General features: G+C 46.4%; 3 protein-coding genes across 3 annotated transcripts; 2 read left to right on the forward strand and 1 right to left on the reverse strand.

Annotated features, from left to right (window-relative positions):
• Positions 1 to 248: 248 nt before the first annotated feature.
• On the reverse strand, positions 249 to 21883 carry LOC105696390 (protein argonaute-2). The gene is made up of 15 exons (XM_012418812.2): positions 21438 to 21883; positions 19781 to 20071; positions 17217 to 18246; positions 12775 to 12891; positions 10116 to 10253; positions 9539 to 9819; positions 9144 to 9450; positions 8838 to 9060; positions 8600 to 8747; positions 8262 to 8525; positions 7855 to 8173; positions 7401 to 7752; positions 6977 to 7310; positions 6681 to 6880; positions 249 to 6573 (listed from the first exon to the last, which is right to left on the reverse strand). Exons 3-15 carry the CDS (start codon positions 17314 to 17316, stop codon positions 6465 to 6467), a joined length of 2892 nt encoding a protein of 963 aa, XP_012274235.1. The 5' UTR covers positions 17317 to 18246; positions 19781 to 20071; positions 21438 to 21883; the 3' UTR covers positions 249 to 6464.
• LOC105696398 (39S ribosomal protein L53, mitochondrial) lies at positions 11889 to 13945 on the forward strand. Its single transcript, XM_012418825.2, has 3 exons — positions 11889 to 12110; positions 13065 to 13177; positions 13298 to 13945. The coding sequence occupies exons 1-3, from the start codon at positions 11965 to 11967 to the stop codon at positions 13444 to 13446; spliced, it is 408 nt and encodes a 135-aa protein (XP_012274248.1). The 5' UTR covers positions 11889 to 11964; the 3' UTR covers positions 13447 to 13945.
• LOC105696399 lies at positions 13941 to 14223 on the forward strand. Its single transcript, XM_012418826.2, has one exon. It carries the CDS (start codon positions 13957 to 13959, stop codon positions 14149 to 14151), a length of 195 nt encoding a protein of 64 aa, XP_012274249.1. The 5' UTR covers positions 13941 to 13956; the 3' UTR covers positions 14152 to 14223.
• Positions 21884 to 22611: the final 728 nt, after the last annotated feature.

The following is a 22611-nucleotide window of genomic DNA, read 5'->3' on the forward strand; positions in this document are numbered from 1 at the left end:
AAAAAGGAGCGAGACCGAGATAAAAAGGACATCGAAGCCCCCCTTATCTCTACCTAATCACCCAAAATACAATTACCAAAGCTCTAATAATTTCCCCAGGTCCTCGCAATTGATTCCTCGAAGAAGAACAGGGGAATAAAAAATGGTTAAGCCTGCTCGGCTTTTTCCCGCAGTGATTGCCGGCAACGTACATCGAAATTCTACCGCCAGGACCTCTAGATGAAGAAAGTACGCTCTTAAAGGACACGTAAAGTGGAACAATCATATATTTCTATGTACTTTTTCCTCGCCTAATTTAACTTAGTCGTTAAGAACCTCGTAACTACAGTGATAAGAGTTAAACATCGATCGGCGCTCCGAAATTCACACTTAAGTAACTACTCGGATTTTCCCTCCTCAGCGGCGTTAACACCTTAAAGCTGACGATTTTTAAATCTATCCTCTTAACGTTAATCGCGTTAACTTCCTATACCTAATTAATAGGTGGTAGTAACTCTTCTTAGATACTCCTAGAAACGAAAGTTCTCGGCTGAGACGAGGAATGCTCGTCCACTCAGCGGGAAACTCGAACAGTTTCTGGCTGTGGATGCGATCACATAGGACATTGGATAATAAACAAAAGGCGATAACAAAATCAATTACCCGACACCGGGGAAATTGCAATTAATAATTCGACAAAAGATCTCGGGGTTAACAACGTCCGATGCCTCCGAAAGACATCGCGACAATTCAAGATGCGTTTCGATAATGAGCCTCCCAAATGTGAAACAATAATAAGAACGATCGGAAGCAGTTTGTTAATACATTCCCAGCTGAATTTTGCCACAATGTTACTCTCGTTACAATTTCATCATATATATATCGATAAACCCCGCACGAATTGCCAGATCAAATAAAAAATCCCTTGAGACCATCGCTCCCACCCAGGACGATAAACAAATGACAAACCTCGCAATAGAGTGGATTTAATGCGCAATTAAATCATTTAATCGCCCTCGGCAACGATCCCTTACTTCGAGGATAACGTGCAAGAAATCGGTACAAGCGTACATTGAAAATCCGAATATATAAGGAAATTGGATATTTTCCACATCTCGTAATTAAAATGGCGACTATACTAGAGGCACATGCGGATATCGAGTCTGAGCTATTGTTGAATGCATTATCTACACTTATCTAAGCTAAAAATGAGCAAATCTTTAAACGTGGCATAGAATTACAAGGAAATATAATTTCACATTCCAAATTCTCATCCCTTATACATCTTATCAACAACATTAATTATTTGGTAAAAACTGTCTTTTAATCCCGATGATATCCCTCGCGGATTTCGAAGCAAGCCTCCACCCCGTCTTTGGGGCATCGCCCCAAAGACGAAGACCCCCCACGAAGAGAGGAGACCATTTCCCTCGGACCTTGAAAAACGTAGTTTCCACATATCGAATTCGGGTGTCCTATCAGAGATCACGATCATAGCCTGGCCACAACATACAACGCCGTGTGAAATTAATCTTGCTACTTGTATAGCACGAAACACATCCGCAGTGCCTTCCAATGGATGGGAAAGAGGAGGAGAACCTCCCATAAAAAAACTTCCCTCCTCGATCGCCGTCCAAGCAATATCCTGCAGATGTTAGTAACGTCCACTATGAACATAAGCGAGCATACATCCGGATGTTTAATCGTCTCCTGGAATATCCCTAAGCGTACTACTAAGAATACTCGTAACTTAAACGAACCTCTAGTTAACATCTAATTAATGAACGGTACATTCACTCTGCGGGTCAACCAGGTAAATAAGTCGTCCAATTGATAAGCGCACATCGAATCCGTGCAAGTTGGCCAAATATAATGATACATAAGAGACGCCAGATACTCGATAGATAATGTGCACCGACGCTTATCGGCCAGCTAATCATTGTTCCGCAATTGTTCGCGCAGTGTCCGACAACGACACTACAGAAATTCCCCTTTAGGTACATCGTGAATTTTCATTCCTGGATAAGCGAAATCCTTTCGGAGGTCCTCTACACCTCGCTACGGGCACCGAAAGGGGGACAAAAGAACTATTGTACTCGTTAAACGACCTAAAATAGATCTGGCTTCGGCGACGTCGCTAAACTATTAGCGAGAGTAAAAAGTTGGGCGGATCCGCGGAAGCGCTGCACGATTAAACTAATAAACAGATCCGAGTACGCGTGTATATTAATATGCGTGTACCTGCGTGTACGTAAATATATATATATATATATTCGGAAAAACCTACGATCTATGTGACGCGCGGCATGGAAACAAGAGAGAGAAACGGGCAACACGTGGAAGTAAAAAATCGAGATAAAGCGAGCGACCGGTAACGGAGCGAGAATTGTAAAGCTCTTGAAAATATTAATTATCATAATTTATCGTTAAGAGATATTTAGAAACTATACCTGTCTCGACGCATGCGTATGCACGCATGCGATACCGTCATACGCACGTGCCGTTTACGCCCAAGGACTTGATCGAATATATATATATAGTTATATATAAATATAAATAATTTGCCTTAAAATACCAGGATGCATGGTGCACGTATTCCATCCCTTTCTCCCTCTCTATTCGTCCGCTTAGATTTCGATCTTACTCTCACTGTATATATTCTAAAGAAAGTTTATATCTTGAACCCGTTTTCGTTTGTAATATTTTTTCCTCATCTCGCCACTACGGTGATTCGCCGGAGGGTAAAATTAAATACCGCGATCTCAGAGAAATGATCGGAAAGAGGAAACGAAAGGAGACAAAAAAAAAATATCCGTAGACGAAAAAAAAAAAAAGAGAAAGAAAACGACCCGCCCGTTGCTACGTAAACAATAAGGAGAGAGAAAAAAAAGAGACGGGCGGGCGCTAAAGTACAATTAAATCTCTTCGCAAGGTCTCTTTAGAGTAAAAAATTTTCAAAATTCGTCTACCCTCTTCCTCCCCTTACATATCTTTCATTTTTCTTTTCTCTCGTTAAGCGTGTACCTTCATCCACCGAATGACAATTTCCAACCGGGAAACGATCTACGGTTAAAACATTGATAGTTATTTACAAATGGATTCTACTCCTCTTATCGGCCGTCAAGGGACACGAAACGTGTCCCGGAGGGTAAAAAGAAAAAAAAAAGAAAAAGAAAAAACTCTACCACGGTGAGATCTTTCGTAAATCCATAAAGCTGCTGCGAGGGCTCGACCCGAGGCATTTTTCCGAAACAAGAAAAAAATTGCCCGTCGACTCTTAATTTGTCATATCTATTTTTTTTCCCCTCTCGTTTTACGCCAACGAATAGGCGATCGGGTTGGCCCTCGCCGGAGTTATTTCACGAATTTGTAAAAACCGTGGAAGAGCCTCGGTAATCTTCGTCCTCCATTAGCGGACCGATAATATCGCAGCTGCTTCGTGTGCTTAAAGAATCGACTTAAAACCTAATAAATCTGCTTGGCCTTATTACGGTTCAACATTAATGATTCGTAATACGCTAATAATTACACTCTTCTCAAGGTCAGACATTTTGGTTCCATTACCCCATTAACAACGCGATTCGATTAATAAATTACGATCATCTTTCTTGTTTTTCATTTTTCCCTAGCTTTTCTTTCCATTAACCCGGCAATTGTCCTCCCATCGAACGTGATTACCCCAGTGCGTGTTGCTGCCGTTCCGAAATCCCACCTAAATCCGCGTCCCCGGGCGCCCTGGGGGGTAAAGGGTTACCCCCCGGATATTTATTTTTTTTTTTCCCACCTTTTTGGTACGAATTCGATTGCAAAGCGACCCGAAGGGATGGCCGCGGACCGCGGGTCTGTCCTTACGAAAAAGAAGGAGCCTTAAGATTAAACGATTACCTAAATCTCCGGTTAAAGTCGGACACTAGGTGGCTTTACATCTAATGGGCTACCCACCGGCCGCGCCTATTTACTCCTTAGATTTACAACTAGAATAAATATTATTGATAAGTCAAGGTCCATTTTTATACTTTCCGTGATAATATTAACAGTACGCCGTCCCATACAGCCTAACGTCGGAATCCTCGATATACCCCGGATACATATACATATATATATACCCTCGATCAGCTGGTGACAAATGTCAAGTGACACCCCTTGGCGCGACTGGCACTCCCCGTTAAAGGCAAAACTAATGCTTAAAAATCGGTCCTTTTACATTTTTATTCCTATCGACATTCCTCCACTCTCCCTTTCTCTCTCTCTCTCTTTTGTCAGACTTAGAGTTAAAACGTGGGACTCGATAAGGCGAAACGCGAGAGAGCGTTCCGCGCATTTTGACCTAGCTCGGAATAATGATAAAAGCAGATCGCGCAAAGGGATGGCAGTCCTTGTTCTTCGTTAATACTGACTCGGAAGCTGTTGCACGGACCCTTTACGATCATCTACCACGAGATCGGGTATATACTTTCATTTGTTCTTAAGTAAAGCGCAACGCGGCCTCCAAGGATCGACGACTTTCAACCCAGCTGCCAGACACGCTACGTCGAGGACTCCGAAAAAGCGTAAAAACGAGCGTTCTCTCTCGTCTGCGAGACGACCGGTTAGAAGACGATTAACCCGTTCACTGCCAACCACGAGATATGTACCTCGCAGTAAGCGTATGTACCAAGACTGCCTCTAAATTTCCCTGGCAGTGAGCGGGTTAAATGGTACGACTCTTTCCTCGCCACCCAGTTGCCCCTCGCTTACAGCCGCGCCCTTAATTGCGATTATTGTGTCGATTATTGTTCCGAAAAAATGTACATTATTGAAATAGTATTCATCTCTCGCGCAGGTCTGCCCACGAACGGACGAGGCTGCCGCCGGTAAAAATATAGAGGACCTTAAAGAGCGTTCGCGTTACGTGCCTACTGAATGATCGGAATCGCCTTATATCCTAATAATCCTATCTTATTCACATATTATATCCTCCTGCCGTAGCTCGCCCGTTATTGGATCATCCGCGTGTCCTAGAGCTAATTAATTTGCATTATTCTTCTTCATCTTTTTCTTCTTCTTTTTTTTTTTTTCTTTGTTGCATTGATGGGGCATTACCGTCCGGCCTGAATCGAACACGGCGTAAAATCTTAACGTTAACGTGTCACATTTTGTCCGAACGAGAATGACGCCCGGCCGATCTGCTGGGGATCTTATCACCCTGGTTCGGGCCCTGATAACGCTCCGACGTAGCGAGAACGTCGAGCGGGCCGCGCGTCACTCTGGTTTAGGCAGTGTTATTAATTCTTCCTCTTCCCTAGTTTCTTCTTCTTTTTTTTTTTTGGAGTAAGCGTAGATGTATTTCAGACTCCGTATCCGGGATACGGACGTATTTACCATTGAATATAAGAATCGACCGAACGAAAATGTACAAATTACCTCGAGCGCGTTACCCTTGCACGGTACGCGATATTAACGGAAGATCGGCCAATTTGATGGGGCCATATCAACGGGATCTTCGCAACGTGGCCACCGTCTCGAGCTTCCTCCGAAACCGGCCGACGAGATTCGGGTGGCCAAAATCACAATAGTGCTCGCAGGGAGCAGAATTCGGGTATCTCGCGACTCCGCGATCGCCGATCGTTGAAACGTCAAATCCCGCGAGAAGTCTTCGCAAGTTGCGCCGAATCCGCGTGCCCTCGTTTAGAGCAAACCACTTCCTTGGATTTTGCCCAGGGTGAGGCATGCGCCGTTAACGGCCGACACGTAGAGTCCCTTTACTTTGGCCATCGGCTCGAAGAGTTCTCGACATCTCTACCAAGTACGGACAGTTCTTATGTCCGACCGAACGGAGAAAAGAAAAAATGTCCGTCAATGCCTCCGTCCAGGGGACGACGGCGCCTAACTTGCGGTGGCCAATTTTTTTTTTTCCTCCCTAAACCTCGTGCCGATCTCCGGAAGCGTCGATCTATCTCGGTGTGGCGGTGATTTCACGGTGGCAATGTTTTTTAATTAACATCCTAAGGTTAAAAATGCTCTTGAGGCATGGACCCAGCCTCGGAAAAGGAAAAAAAAAAAAAAAAAAGGGAAAAATAAGCGTAATTCACGTCCGCAGCTGAACCCCCGGTGTGTAAAATCGTTCAGTTTTGACGGTCGAGCCGCGAGGCGCCCTAATCTAATCTAAAGAACATGATTAACTAAAAGCACCTTTTGTTGAAACCTAAGCTCTACGGATTTCCGAAAGCCCGTCGAGTGCTCGGCGAGGCGTGCCAAGCGTCGAACGTGCTTTTTGCCTAACAAAATGCGGAGTCCGACCTAGGACTTGGCACTCGTGTCAGGTATTGAGAGCTAATTGACATTGATTATAAAAGTAACCAAGAGAGAAAACAAAAAAAAAAAATTGGCCACCCAAGGAGATCCCTCCGATGTCACTTCCTGTGGCCTAAATCCCCCCTTCTGCTTCATGATTCGATCATACCGCAGGAGAGTCAAGAGTCTACCAAACTCCTTGGCACGAGGAATTACGCGAAGTACATAACTCGTTTTGTGTCTGCGTGAACGGTGATGGCTCGTGCCATGGCGCCTGGCGTCCTGTCTTCGCTGCATCCGGATTGATGAGATCCTTCGCCACTGCAAGAAACAAGGCTCCTTAACAAAACCAAATCCCATATCTAATGATCTATCATTTACGGCGGTCGAGTAAGAGGAACGAGGGAACATAGAATAAGTCAAATTACCTGTCGTGTTCCTTTTCCACCAGGTGGTATCTGGCACGGAAAGCGACCAGATGGGCGTAATATGCCGGTGCCGGTATGCTCACAGATCTGGTGCACCTTACGTAAGTATGACACAACTGGTAGGTCAGGCATTGCAATTCGTCGCTCTCAAAGTGATTATCGTCCCACAGTACGTGATAATGAGACGGTCTGGACGTTCCCTGTGGCGAACAATGGACGTTATCAATTAGAGAGAATATTTAAAATATCTTAGAATGGATATTTTATAGGAGATCCAGATAAATTCTATGTTTTACCTGAATGCCCTGGTGACTGCAGAGGTAAAAGTCGAACTCGGTCGGATGCGTGATGCAGACATCGACCGTCGTCCCAGCCGGGATATTCCCGCTCTTCCCACTCTGCTCCTTCTTTTCCGCGCAGAACAAGCGAGTGTGGTGCCTCTTCTGCACCACGATGAACGTTATTCCGGGCTTGTAGTCAGCCTCCAACTTGATACAAGCCTCGCGAATGGCCGTAAGCTCGTGCTGAAGAACGTGAAGAAACTGTCCCTCGGAGACGCCGTCGCGGTAGAGAATTATCCTGTGCGGCTTGTAGCCTCCCGTGCTCTTATAAAACATCACCAGTAGTTCCCTGCAAAACGAGCACGATTGCATTAATACGTACCGTAGTGTCAATGGTAATGAAACGGTTTAGTAATCAGGCATTCGTGTGGTTGCTTACCTAACCATCGAACTGAGCTCCTGAATGACCTCTTGTCTGTGCTGTTGTACTCTAACGGTAGCTGCATAGCGAGACGGATGGGCATCCATGCTGCCAACCACAGCAGCGATGCTGGGTTTCTTATTGTCACCAGCAGGAGGATGCGTCACGTCGGCGCCCAGGAATATGACAGGCTCGCTGAAGACCTTGGGCCTAATGCTCGGCACCAGAATGCTATTGATTCCGCCCAACTTTACGTTAATTTTTAGGCACAGATTCGATAAAGTTTGCGGCGACGTCTTGTTCACATTCTTCGCTTGAACACACTGCGTTGCCATGCCCAACAAAGTATCACCGACCCTCTTCACTTCGGCTGAAAGCAAAGCGAACGTTTTAACACCGTTGCAGGAGATTAACCAATAATATAGCGTTTATAGTTTATTTATTTTTTTTTTTACCATAACGCGGTACTTACCATAGACTGGTGTTTTCCCAGGTAATACGACGCATACCAGCTGTAGAGCCGGGAAGGTTGACTTAAGATACCGGAACATCGGCTCAACTTGATCAGGTCCAGTGGCATATTTACAGAAACACGGCTGGCCGATGATCGGCATACCGGCATCGTTACTAATTTTTTGTAATTGCGTTGTGAACATTCGCAACGCGTCTTCGCGAACTGTTCTCTGAGGAGCGAAGCATGCTATCGCCCAGACCCTTATTTCCACGCCGGTGAAGAACTGTTTACCACGCATATCCCAAACTCCTTGATTGGGCATTGCTTGTTGCTTTGTCTTGAATGATAAAGGATAGCCATTTTAAAATCACCCGAATAAATTCACCTTCGACTAGAACCGACTGATTAATCTAAAAGTTTCTCACCTGTCCACTGAGGGAACTTACGCGCCCTCCGTACTGCAGCTTGGGCGGAGGCAGTATTCTACCCCTGACTTCCATCATGGTGTTTGAAATTGTGAGTCCGAACTCTTGCACGTACGAATCATTATTAAAATCGGCTCGTCTGACCAGATTGTTGATTTCGCGTTCACGGTCAGGCGCGGAGCGTGCTGTAGCTTTAATCATCGTTGAAGTCTGCATGTCGGTCAACTTTTTTATACATCGCTGTCCCGCGACAATATTGCAAACCTGAAATCCAATTGGCGTAATTAAAAATGCCTCGCAGTTAATCATACAATGGATATTGAAGTTTCTTGCATTACCTCGAGTGGCAAGTAAGTATGTTTATGCTCTTGACCAACTTGCAGGCACGGAAGATGAGGATAACGCAATTTCATTTTGTATTTATCTAAGAAATATTTGGCTACTGTGCACTCCACTGTTTGTCCATTTTCTAGTTGCAGGGGAAATCTGCAAAGCGTTAAAACACATTAGTATAAATTAAAAACAGGCCAAAAATGGATATAACATCTAATGGGATTTTTTTAAATAAGTACTTACGACTGCATTTGAGATGGTTTACGGGTGACATTGCAAACCCTGTATTTCCGCCTCATCGTACCGCAATGAGTTATCTCGATTTTAAGTCCCTTAATTTCTTTGGTGAATTTGACTCTTTGAGAATCAGTGAGGGGTTTTCTTTGATCACTAATGTCTCGAATGTCTAATACTTCGCACATGAATTCTATAGCTGGCTGTGCTTTGTAAAATGCGGTAGCGGATACTGCATAAGAAGTAACATGAGTTAAATATGGATCGTGACTTAAAATTGTAAACATTTCGATAATATTACGGTAACAAACTAACCATCGATATTCAACATCATCTTCCACTGAGATGGTCTCACCGATTGATGGAAACCAAACCACACTTCACGACCACCACCCAACGGATGATAATAACCATCTGGTGTGCTAAAGAACGATCTGCCTACAGGTGTGTACGTCATAGATGGTAAGTGCCTCATTACAACATCCAAAGCAAGAATTGCGTCGTAAGGGATTTGTCTTGTACGTCCTTCAAGGGCCTCTTCCAAGGCGAATAACGAAACTTGTGCCACCCACTTGATTACTACACGGAATACTCTGTCTTTACCTTCACCAGGTAATATTACCTACGATAAGAAAATCTCATTTATAAACTAGTATTAAAAGCATAAACCAATATTAATACCAAGAATGAGTATCGATGCAAAATATTACCTCTAATTCTAATCTATCATTGCCGATCGGCAAGGGGTCCCTTGTGTACAAATTGTTTCTACCATCAAACACAGGCTTAAGAGTTCCAAAAATTTTGCTATATGCATGAACCATGGTTTCGATGATTTCTCGATTCACTTTCCGAGGGCATTTATCCGGTTGGATGTTGATGTCATAATGGTGTACATAGCCACGGGGCATAGTAATTTGGAAATGGTTTGCTCTCAAACCTATGGGTCGACCCTCGCGTCCGATGTTTGGCCTCCGAGGACATGCAAACACTGAAAATAAAATATTTTCATAGACTTTCCACTATATACAATATTATGTCAAACTTATAGGGCAAAACACTGTTTCTTATTTATATAAATGATACATGACATCAAGTGATGCTTGAGAAAGGTCATAATCAAGTGAACTTCTTTTAAATAGATTTCTGTATCTTCTGTAGATACTAAAGAATGATACGATTCCCAGCAACTCGAATGTTAAACTTCCAATTAAATATTTGTTTTCTTGATGTCTCAAAACAAGCAGAAAAATTTCATAACAATGAGGACGAAGTTTAAAATCTTACTCGGTAATTCCGGAGGCTGAGGGGGAGTGTGTGTTTGTTGAGCCGGCACGAGTCCCAAGGAGCTGGGAGTCACGACACTGCTCCCAGTAGCTCCTGCTGCCCCAACGGCGGTACTCGTTGTAGGTCCAGGTGGAGGAGCTATTAATTACAAACATAATACATATATTTAGTTACACCATATAATTAATTCCGAGTCAACATTTCGCACCGATCGTAGAAAAATGATTGACTATAATTAAAGTATCATTTTATTTAAACTACTATGCAAACAAATAAACAAAAGATATTGCTTTAAAAATATCCCTATACAAATCGTTACGTCAAACATTCTCCTGGTAAAGTACGAGTTTATACGCCGATCCGTATAAATATTTTCCAGGATTAGACGTCGACTTATAATAAGAACCTCAACCTAGAAATTCAGAGGATGTTTTAAATCAATACCATCGCTGTAAAATAACCTCCGGGACAAGCATCATCGTCCAGCTAGAAGTATCGTTGAACATCGTTTTGCATTGATCGCTCTTGGAGTATGTGCACTGACGGGCAGAAACTGAGGGAACATCGAAGCAAGGAAGTCGTAACCAGGGAAGCATGTTATTATCCTAGCTGGTATTATTGAAACTTTTATGGGAAAACTATTGATTCATTTCGATGGAGTAAAGGATGAAAATGAAGAGAGAAGATCGCGAGCTCTAGAAAACACGCTCCGTTCGGGAAAGCGCACAAGTGACAAGTGGAAGAGCGATTGTTAATCACCCAGGTAAGTAGCTCATTAAGAATTGGCATCGGTGACGGATAGAAAAGCGAGCACAGACAAGTGACGACACATTGCGCCTGTTGAACGGGGTTCATTTGGGGTCATTTGGAAAAGATTTGGTGGGTAGCGAGACGACAAGAGTAAGTCGGCGCTTGGTCTTCCCGAGCTTCTGGGGGAATCTCTTTGCGATTTAAGCGGTTCCAAATCCCAGCATCGTGGAACAAAGGGCCGAAAGCTCGTGGAGCAACGAGGCCTAGGCTCCTCGTCTAGGCAAACGCGAGGACGGGGTTCGAACGCGCGTACATCTTTTCGGTTTTCCCTTGACCGAATCCCTTCGGGGAATGAAACCCCGTTATACTTACGCTGCCCTACGGGATGCATCGTGGCGGTGAGACTTGGAAAAACGCGGTTTATCACTAATAAACAATGTAAAAAATTCAACACAAAACCCACTTGACCGAACAACACACTCCCCACAACACACACCGCGAGCGAGACTACCTTCCGCAATGGCTGCCACCAGCGCGACGCTGATTGGCCGAGAGCCAGCCAATCAGAGACCGAGATGCGAGGCGGGCGCTAGACTCACTCCGTTGCGCCAATTCAAATGAGAACTCCGAAATTTAATATTCCGATGCCTAAATATTTGATTCTGTCGGTTGATAAATTTCAGATTTACTATTCCTGCACATACTCGTGTTGTTACTTTAAAATGATAACGAGATTTAATAAGGAATGTTGATCGTATAGATTTTACGGGTGGAATTTGGGGTGGGTGATTGCGTGGAATTATATCGGAGCATAGTAGCAGAATTAGCATTGATATACTTCTTTTAACGTATTCGCATCTTGGTAACGTATTTGCGGTACAAGGGAAAATTTTTATTGTAGAGAGATGAGAGATTTTATATTTTAATAAGAATTTGGTAAGATTGCCGTGGCCCTTGAGGGCGCCATGAGCGGCGGCCATGTTTGATTAACGCGCCAGTAGTGCTGCCGCGGCTGTTGTCGGAAACTGCGCCCCATTTCGGAACATCGGTGATTCAGGTGAATTGTTTCCCTCGTGCGTGTTTAATTCTTTTCGAAAAAATGTCTATTCCAAAGAGCGGGGGATTTTTAAGGTCGGCGGGGGTTATAAGTAAAATCACGAAAGAATTAAAGTCCGTTACTTTTAAACCAGTCAAGAAGATGACGGTGCAGTTCGATCCTTTTCATGAGAATGCAAAGAATACGAGGTTAGTCCGATAATAGGCAGATCGAATCTCAGGCCTGATTTTAATTCGCAGGATCATTATAGATGTACGATTTTGAAATTTCTATATAATTAAATTATCGCAGAATTATAGTCCTGGGCCTGGAGATTATCTTTGTAAGTTATTTCCTTATGTCAGAATTAATCGGTAAAGGTAAAACGATTTTAAAGCGGTAGTCATGTAAAAAAGGTCGCGAACGCGCTTTACCGCTCCAAAAAATTAAAATTGGTCGAATATTCAGGCTTGCATTTCTGAGTCGCGTGACGTCAATAATCCACGCATGCGCGTTGCCTAGTCTCGTTTGTGGAGTAGCAGACGACGCAGAGTTATCCTATTTTTAGACGTCAAAAAGGGTGATACATACGAACAAAACGTAAATGATTTAATTTTGGGAAGAATAGTACATGGATCTCTATCCAAAAAAAGTTATTGCTAAATTGCCCGAATAGATAATGTGAGTCTAGATGGAATTTAATACCATGAAAGTGATTGGGTGTGAACGATGGTAGACTTATAGTTGCCAATTTCAACACATGAGTTTCAAATATCTGCTCCCCTTGAGTACTTATTTTAACATAAATTTCTTTGATAGAAAATAAAAAATGAAGTTGAACACATTAAAGTAAATTATTATTATTGTACCTACCAGTACATTGTCCACATCCATAAGCCTTGCCGAGCATTGACACTGCGGTGGTGATGCGCAGCGTGCTCAAGTCTGGCACAGACATTGGTATTTGTGATTCCAGTTGCGCCATAATTACTGTAAAGAAATTAAAACATTTATTACTAATTATGAAAAAAGTGATATTATATTTAAAGAACCGATTATCACTCATGTGTTTATTCATTAACCGTAACGTGTCAATTTATATTCATCCTTGGAAAATGAAACTTGTACTTCTGCTCTAATGCCGGTTTTTTTTTACTTTACAGACAATTTATGTTCTTTGTAACAGCGCCACATGTTGTAGCGACTAATTTATCATGTGTAATGAAAACTAACATTGTCTGTGATCGATCTGAGCCCATCGTTACATTTGATCTTGGTAAGTTTAAGTTAACGTTTGTGAATATTACTTATTGTTTTCCTATAATAATTATTAATTTAGAATGAAAGCCTCCTTTAGCAATATATCTGACAGCAAATCTTCAATCTTGTTTTTCAGAATCTGGTGAAAAGTTCCTGTTTAAGTGCAACAATCTGACAACAGTGGACATTCTACAACTTTACAACAAACATATAAGCTCTTTGGTACCAAAGGAGAAACCAGCCGAGGGGGAGCTCGTTAAGAAGAAAAAGAAGCGCAGACGATAGTGCCATATTTACAAAGAGCTAACTTATAACAGTTAATTTTTGTTTTTCATGGAACGTCAGAGGTGTCGACCAATCGAACCAGTGATTCAATGAGTAGTTTGTTATTTTATCGATGTAGTTTGTAAAGCCTTTTATACGTTCTAGAAAATCTCAGAGATCCCACCGAAGCGTCTATTGAGAATTAGAAATGTTTACAATTAGAAAGAAGAATGGTCGTCATTTTCTAGTCTGACAATGCTTTTAATACGGTCCACCTAATCCCATTGCATCGATCATAAGACGTATCAAACTACCTACATTGTCAATTCACGGGAGGATTAGCAGAACGATCACGCATAAATTTGAGTAATTTAGCAGTAAAACCAAGAAAAAGTACTCCATTTGTTTAAAAATTATAAGTCATTTGCTCCATACGAAATCAAACAATTATAGACAATACATATACACTGGGTAGGATTTTCTAAAGACACATTTCATATTTTTCTTATCACGTCCACAAACGACATCAAGATGACGAGTCATACGACTGGCAGGAACAAAGACTATAACATGAGACTAATCGACACCCTTTACAATCAGGTCCCCGCATTTACGGATATTTTCGACGAAGAAACATGGTACATCTTCGTAGGTTGCTTCGTAGCGGGTACAATTGTAGTCACATTTATCTTATCTAGATTCATAACATTAAAACCTGTCGACTAATTCCATACGTCTCACAGATACTCTGAATTTTCTAAAGCCTCTGTCTATCGAATAAATATTTTCTAAACAAGCGCCTCGCCGTTTCTATTTTTTTTAGTTTCCTTCATGCTCGAGCGATAAATAAAACCGCAATAATTTTCCTGACAACCCAATGGTCGTTAATATCGGAGTCCGATTATGCCGACGACAGCTGGCCGAAGTGGGCAAGCTTTATCCAGTCAGCTAGGCCGCTCCTCGCATCCTCGGGCAGCTATTTTTAATTTATTTATATTGGTCGATCGACGCCGAGAGTTAAACGACACTGGTTCGTTCACCTCGAGGAAACCTCGGCAGCTCGCGATATGCCATATTTCTCGATAGGCTCCCTTTATCGTTCCTTTCATCGCCTTATCAGGCCACCCATAGTAGTCGCGAGTTCCTTCGCCGATGTACGACCAACATCGCCCAGAAGCAAACTAGCTCTTCCTCGAGAAATCCCCGTCGCACAATTGCCCTTAGATATATTCGACAGCGCCCCAGAATTAACTCGAGGAAAAACAGTCATTGATAAGGGGTCGATAGCCCCGAACGCACGTACAGAGAAAAAATTTTCGATTAAGCCTCATTGCACAGTTTAAAAATAATAACGCGCATTGATATAGGTCTGATTAATTTCGGGGTGATAATTGGAGTCTGCTTACCGGTTAACGACTACACTAAGTACCGTAAGCGGCGAGGCGCACCGGTGCATTATTTTCAAATTGCGCCCCGCGAGTTAAGCCGCCGCGATTTTCGGGCCATTACTCGCGAATCCACCACATCATTGATAGGAGAGTCAACAGAATCCGTTGTCAGGGTGGCGGGCGTATCATTGTACTTGTGTAATCGATAGTGACGGAGTGAGTTACGCGGGGGGTAACACCGCAGTACTCTTCGCCGCTTCCCAGTGAGGAGCCCGAGATCGAGAATCGGTGTCGCCGATAATGTATGAATATTAACGAGTACCTCGTAGACCAAGGCTCGAAATAAGTCGGCACGAGTCATGGGAAGTTGAACTTTCGGCCCGAATGCGTACCGGGGCACGAGAAAGTACCAAAAGGGAGCAGCGAGAGAGCTTCTCTCTTGAAATCCCCCTCATCGGATATCCCCGAGGAGCGAAGACAAGAACTCGAGCAATTGCGGGGTACAGTAGCCGAAAATAAAATACGAGTGGAGGCCGCCAAGAATCCAGGAAAGGGTGACAATGCCAAGGGTCAAACGAAGTAACGAGTGGGCTCGATCAATGGACACCGAAGTGCCACTTGAAGCGTCTTATCGATAAGAAAGTGCATCTCTTCCGGGCTGGCTTCCTGGTCGAATTTTATTCCACGACTTAGTCGCGGAGGAAAATCACCTCGCGAGGGACAATGCCGAATAAACGCGGATCTGAAATTACGACTCGGAGTAGTTTTTTAATCATTTCGCGGAACGAGACGGGAATTACTCTCCGAGATTTGAGGGCCACCGAGAAGAACGCGGGAAAAGGAGGTAACAAAAGCGAGAACCGACCTCCGACCAATTGCGGTGTACAGTCGTCGAGAGTAAAGGATCGAGACCGAAGGAATTAAATATACAATTTTCTATCATACACAATGTTCTTGACAAATCTGGCCACGTTTTGGAAATGTACCGCGATGGGTTCGACAAAGGAGCGGCGTACTTTGCCTCCCGTGGATCGTGCCCGAAATTTCCGAAAGGAACTCCCGGGACAATGGGGACAAGGGGTGAACGGTAATTAGGGATCGTTTCCCGAAATGTGCGTGCAAAGGTACACAATGGCATGAATGGAGAGACACCGAGAGCCCCTAAACGGTACATTGGCTTAAGGGAGCCAAAGTCGCCGGAGGAAAGTCAAAGAATAAGCCGAAACGCCCCGAAATAAGGGACCCAGGGTCTAATTAAACGACTCCTGGGGCATGTACCTGGAACGCACTTGACAGCGTGGGGGGTACATGCATCCAGGATGTAACGTACATGCGTGTACAAAAGGGTCGCGAGGGCTCTTCCACGTGTCGCCGCGATTAAGGCCGCACGGGAGATCTCTCCGCAGGCGAGGAGAAAGGCGTGCTCGCTTTTTGCTTCCTTTTTATTCCAATTCCTCCTTGCAGGGAGGATATATCTTACGGCTGGTCGAGGGGCCCAGGAAGCGTGTAAGGTTACACAAGGAGGAGTACCGATGAAAAGCCTCGTTTTAAGTTCCACGAAAGAACGGATACCCTCTTCGGGCTACATTTTGGCATTGGCCTCATCAGGTTCGAGTGGAGGCTCACCTTGAAGAAGAAAATGCCCCGCTCGACCTCACGTGGGTAGGACTAAAGTTCAGAATTTTCCTGTACCGACGGAAGCGGTCCTGGCGGTAAAAAAAAATTCAAAGCCACCCGGGACCTCAAAGATGTTAAGATCACTATTTTCAAGATTTCTTTTCTACGGCTTAGGATCCCGGCAGAGGCTTGAATTAACTTATGCACGTACACCGTGGGTAGTACTTATGTTCTCCTCCGCACTTAAGCATCTAGCGAGATTTTCTCGCCTCCCTGGGCGCATCTCGTATCTGGACGCATCCTCTTCCAGTGTGTCCCTTTAAACGCGCAGCCTTCGATTATCCTCGGAGATACGAGTGAAATCACGGTGGGTGAGGTCTGCGGGGACTTCGTAAAGAAAAATGGGCCGGATCGAGCCGAAGGTCGGCGACTTGCCGAGGGGACCGAGGGGAAGAGTGCGTGCACGCGTCACGCAATGCAAACTCGGAGGACCGCAGACACTTTCGGGGGGTCCAGTCGGTGTCTCTCTCCTCTTTTTATCGAACGTATATTTGTCTCCCTTCCTCGGCCGGTCCCTTTAAACCGTCGGGCGGGCACAAAGAGACCCGGGCGATTTTTTTTCCTTCTCCCCCGAGTTTCTTTACGGTGCGTTAAACGCACTTGTCGCGAGACGCAGCCCGGACCGGTGGTTTCGCCTTTATTTTCACGAGCGAGCTTCTCAGGGCCTTCGAGATGGCCGATCGCCTCGAGTCGCGAGTGCGCTTTCCACCTGGATCGGGATCTCACCTCGTAACCGCTTTCTACGAGCGACAACCTTCGTTTCGATCTCCTTAATACCGTTTCGGCGCTTCTGGGCTAAACTCGAACCGCGGGACAAAGGGCGCATGCTCCGTTCCTTTACATCGAGCGCGCTTTAAAGCCGTCCCGGAGCAACAGATATGCCACGAGGAAATATATCGACCAGGATGCCACCCTCTTCTCCGGATTTAACGGGACAAAGAATACTTCCTCCGCATCTGGTACTTTCATGGCGGTCTTCGAGCCCGGGGAAGAGGAACGGACGTTTCCTCCGGAGCAACGCGCAGCTACCGACACCTGTTCCCATCCGATATATATCCTTAAATGTCCCATCGAACGAAATCACCTGAAGAGTCGCTACGCATTTACAAACCCATACACGTGAAGAATTGTAACTCGCATATCTTTACCTTTTGCCTTGCCCGGGTAAACGGCGAAACTTTCTCCGCTATCCTTCCGGCTCGATCGTTCCCGCAAAGACGCCCGGTCGGTCCGACCTCGTCCACGTTGCACTTGGCGCGAGACTATGCCGAGTGTCCCGCTCGCAGGGCTTAGCACGACTGCCGGGAAAGGTTCCCGTGTATTTGCACCGACTCTTCGGGCCGTTATAATTAGTTCTGAAATAAAGGACCGAGGGCGTCCTCGCCAAGGGCGGATCGGAGGGGCTCCCGATGAAAGCAGGGAGCGAAAGCCTAGAACTTCGCCGGTCCCGGTCGATCCGGCCGATATTGCGTCCGCGGCTATTGGTTATGAGCCGATGTTTGCGAAGGTGCGCTTTTTTCTTTTTTTTTTTTCACTCCAAAGGAAATATTGATTTCCGCTCGGCCGAGTGTAGGCGCGAAGACTGCCCAAACGTAAGCACCGGATGCGGTGGCAAGTAGACTTTGTTCCGTTAAATCGTCGAAGGGGATGGCATCTCGGTCGATATATATTTCCTCGTGGCGTATCTGTTGCTCCGAGCCAGCTTTAAAGCTCTCCGGATGCCGAGGGACGAAGCATGCGCCCCTTGTCCCGACTCCTGGAAAAAAGGGATCCTCGTTAATTTTAACGAATACAATTAAACCAGGGCCTTCGGATTAATCCCCGAATAATATTCCAACGGCATCGCGTTATCTCCGATTTTTGCTTCCCTCTCGAGTTTAGCCCCTCTTTTTGCCTCCTTCCGCTTTTCCGAGTACCCCGTAAATCCTAGGGATGAAAGACCCCGGGATCTCTTATCCTCATTACGGGCTGTCGAATTAATCTTTGCCCAGTTTTTCTTCCTCCCCGTACAAATTTAAAGAACAAGTCGTACCACGAGTTCGTTATCTTTAATGCCATTCGATGTGATATGCGTTGGCTTTTCCGCATGGAGACACAATAGGGACGGAAATTCATGGTTTTTCAATTTTCGCCGATTTTCTCGATACTAAGCCTTTCCGGTAGCGATCGAGGACTACGAGCTCGCCTTCCCGATTGCCTCCTATCGATGGTTCGGGAATAAAGAGGGGACCCACCTCCTTGGAAACGGAACCCTAGGGAGCCGCGAACGGGAATCAAACCTCCGGAGAGCGACCCTTCGCCGAATTGGGTTGCCCATGATTTTCCCCGACCGAATGTGTTTTATCCCATTTTTTCCGAGGTTCCCTTAAACCAGGTTGTTCGACCCGAAGTTGCGGGACTCGCCGACCTACGGTGGAAAATCGGGAAAAGCCGATGAAACGAACAAAATAACATTGAGTGGAAATTTAACAACCGGCTTGGCAGTTTTACCGTCGACCTAGAATCTTTTCCTCCGCTTGGCGGGATCCAGGAGTTCCCAGGAGCTGTTCGACCGACCAGGTCGCCGTTTTGAGCAACAGCATCGCCGGCAAGGAGCCCCTGGGGTTAAAGGGTCAGGTTAGGACTCGTTATTGGGTTAGGTGATACGAGATTCGCGCAGGGTGGAGGGATGCGTGGAGTTTCGCACGCACGTTCGCTCCCTTCGTCTCCTCCCCTGGCCCATGTCAGAGTCGCGTAATCCCACGCACCCTCGCGCAATCATTACCACCGGGGACAAACAAAGGAACCCCGTATCGGCCCATGGGGCGATTACTCTTCCCCGTGGATACATGCCCCATAGTTTGGCGACTTTCCTTCCGGAGCCGATTGCGCGTCTTCGCGCAAAAAAAAAAAAAAGGAGCCGCAAATCGAGTCCCTTCGCCTCTCCACGCGGTACCGATTAATCAGTCGTTACTTAAGGGCGAGTCCTCTTTGCGGGAAGTTCTATTCAACTTCTCGACAACAAAGGGACCCGCCAGAAGCGGACGGAAACGTCCGGGGCATTCGACGGCCACGTGGGAAGAAAAATCGCCGACGTGCAAATTTGTTAAGCAACGCGAGACGGAGCGACGCTCTTTCGAGGTCGATTCGTGACTTAGGATGAGTTTCCGGCTTCCAAAACGCATTCTGCACTTCCGGGGGAGTTGACGGAATTTAATGAAAGACCTCTTGAGTAGTGTTCGCTGTCGAGATTTGAAAATTAATTTAAATCCCTAAGGATCGGGAGGAATTCCAAGTGTTACTTAAATTACCTCGAGATCACGTCGTGTAATGGAATATCGCTCGGCGAAAGTTCTCGGTGTTAAAGGAAGAATTGGCACAAAGAGCGCCAGGGGAAGGCGAGCATCGCACCTCGATTCATAACACCTCGAATTGCGTCTTCAAACTCGAGGGGTCCTCGGGTACTGGGGCAGCGTCAAAACATTTCCTGTACCCCGGGCACGCGGCCACTTCCGAGGGGAGACAACACCTCGAGGGAAGGACCACCACATCGTGTTCCTCTTTGTCCGATATTAATACTATTCGGGTCGATAACCTTGCACCTGAAAAATCACCGCAACACCATTTGAATATAGGTTAACCCGTCGTTCAGGGGGAGAAATTACAAGATGTCCATAAATTACCGGAATCACGCTCGAGATGGGAAAAACGCATCCCACCGGATGGTTACAGCCTTCTAACCGAGCTTTACCCCATATAAATCGAAATGTTTCGCTTTACATCCGTGAATAAATTATTCAACCTGAGGGGCAACTATCTCGAGTTGCGGCGGTCCACGAGCGCGTAATTAAATCTCGCGGATTAAATCGATTCCAGGCCGAATCTCGGCGCAAAAGTGCTCGGTTCTCGAATATCGAATTATTGTTTAATAAATGCGAAGCACAACCGACGAGGGATCGGCATCGGGTGGGTGGTAAAAAAAAAATTAAAGTCGAACGTGCGTCGCGCGACGCGCGTGGGCCGATTCATAACCTCGAAACTGCGTCGTCGAGTTCGAGCGGCCGAAGGTCCTCGCGTCAAAACCTATCCAGCGTCTAAAACCCCTCTTCCTCTCTTCCGAGGAAAAGGGGCCGGAAAGGGAGAAAGCCCAACTTATCGTGCTCCTCTTTTTCCAGGGTTCTCACCACCTGGGCGATCGAGTTCGATATCCCGACAGGAAAAATTTCCGAAATCCGAGTCACGGCTCGGACGCGCGGGGCCACGTAACGCTCCGCGATAAAACGCATCACGAGACCCGCGAAGAATAACTTTTAGGTTATGTAAGCTTCGAGGAAAGATCCTAGCGAGGGATCTAACCCATTTAACTAGTCCTCGGATTGCATTTCGCCGTTTGAGGGGAGATTCGGGGTGAACGTGCGTCGGTCGCAGGGGTACCGGAAGTCGTCGAGAACCTTCCGAGTTTCAAGGGTCTTCCGGGAGTAAGTTCCCCTCCCGCGGGATTTACCGAGTGAATAAATCGTGCGCGAACCGAAATTAACGAGACCATCGCCAGGTCGGACCTTCCCTCGGGAAGAATCGAGAAGAAAAGCGATACTTAACATTTAACAAAGCTCAACTTGCATACGGTCCATCTCGTACGTCATCGACTGTCCTTACGACGAGTGGCATACGTGTCCGCGGCGGAAAAGGAGTAAAAAATAACAGAAGGAAAGGGGGAGAGAGTTCGCGCGAGGGAGAATAGAAAGCGCGGCGGAAACCGATTCCGCCATTTGGCTCGAGGCGCATTAACATCTCGGGGGGATCGTCGGAGATATTCGCCGTATGCTCGCGAGCATCGACCGCTCGTAAACACATCGGGTTTCCCGGCGCGCGTGGATCCACCTCCGGGAAGCCGGCCGAAAATATACCCTCCTAGTACCGCGAACTCTTTCCCCCGTCCGAGTAGCCATTCGCAGGGGCTCGACTCACTTGCGTAGCCGCTCTCGAGCGCGGCGAGGCCGTCAAAAAAGATCAGCAAGTGTCAAGGTTGCCATTTCGCGGAGCCTCTCCTCCCGGCCGGGGGGGCGCGCGCGCACTCGCGCGCGCGACTGGTCCCTGCACGTTCAGGGGACGCGCGCGCACCCACACGCGCGCACGCCGCTCACTCGGCCCGCCACCGAAGCATCGCTGTCACAACACAATAGGCCTCGCGATGTTATTAACCGCGAGCCTCGGCCGCGCACTCGCACGATGACACCAGGTCGCGTCGCGTCCGCCGAGTCCGGCGGTGCTGCCTCCTGCCGCGCGCGATCAAGTGACGCGACAGCGCGCCGCGCGACAAATCCAACCGCGAGCAGGATTTTTCGCGAAATTCACCGATGCATTCGGCGGTCCGGCGCTCACGGCTCGAGTGCCCCCACCGCGCCGCGCGCGGGGCCACTGCGCTTGCGCGGGCCGCCCGCAGGACCGAACCGCCGCGGCGGGGCCCCTCGCCGGGGATTCTTATCGGCGACGCCGATGCGCATCTTCGGATATACGTTTTGAGAGAGGGTTACGAATGTACCTCCGGAATAAGATGCGGAAATAGAGGGTGGAATGAATTCCGAGGTGTTTATCGTATTAAGAGCTGGACCACGGGGTCTAGATATTTCCGCGATCGAAGAGCGGAAAGAGGGGAACGATGATAGTAATGGGATTATTTCAATCCTCCGCTGTGTGGAGGATTTTATTCCATCGTATCGTTTTTGGCGCCGGACCGTGAAGAACGGGAGGTGAAATACCTGCAGGTTAAACCTCCACCCTCCGAATTCCGTAACGGTACATCGTACGGATTTCCGCGCGAGTTCCCCCGCCTGCCCTCCGCGCGGAATGGAGGCGGCCGAAAACAGATCCTTCGGGTTTTTGAGAAGGCCGTGGTTGCGAGAACGCGAGCTGTCTATTCTCGTAATCGTTTATGTAAGAAAGACGTTCCAAAACCTTGGAAATATAGTCGAGCGCCTCCGATGGCGCGGATACCGGTAATTTATTTTAAGGGCCTGGCATAATTAACGGAGAACCCCGCAGCGTCTCTAAGCGACCCTTTACGCATCTTTTATCGCATAGAGACTAAACGGAAGTGAAAATTACCTTTCTTCCTCGCGACGCCGTGCGACTTATTCCGCCA

The sequence above is a fragment of the Orussus abietinus genome, unplaced genomic scaffold (genome assembly GCF_000612105.2).
Source record: "Orussus abietinus isolate OABI.00-Male unplaced genomic scaffold, Oabi_2.0 scaffold15, whole genome shotgun sequence".
Classification (NCBI taxonomy): Eukaryota; Metazoa; Arthropoda; class Insecta; order Hymenoptera; family Orussidae; genus Orussus; species Orussus abietinus.

Excerpts from the sequence above, each read along its gene's own strand:
- LOC105696398 (XM_012418825.2), top strand. The coding sequence starts at position 11,965 with ATGTCTATTCCAAAGAGCGGGGGATTTTTAAGGTCGGCGGGGGTTATA. Across the intron at positions 12,111-13,064 it reads GAGAATGCAAAGAATACGAG|ACAATTTATGTTCTTTGTAA; the intron begins GTTAGTCCGATA and ends TTTACTTTACAG. Across the intron at positions 13,178-13,297 it reads CATCGTTACATTTGATCTTG|AATCTGGTGAAAAGTTCCTG; the intron begins GTAAGTTTAAGT and ends CTTGTTTTTCAG.
- LOC105696399 (XM_012418826.2), top strand. The coding sequence starts at position 13,957 with ATGACGAGTCATACGACTGGCAGGAACAAAGACTATAACATGAGACTA.
- LOC105696390 (XM_012418812.2), bottom strand. The coding sequence starts at position 17,316 with ATGCGCCCTTTGTCCCGCGGTTCGAGTTTAGCCCAGAAGCGCCGAAAC. Across the intron at positions 7,311-7,400 it reads GAGCTCAGTTCGATGGTTAG|GGAACTACTGGTGATGTTTT; the intron begins GTAAGCAACCAC and ends CTCGTTTTGCAG. Across the intron at positions 6,881-6,976 it reads GCAGTCACCAGGGCATTCAG|GGAACGTCCAGACCGTCTCA; the intron begins GTAAAACATAGA and ends TGTTCGCCACAG.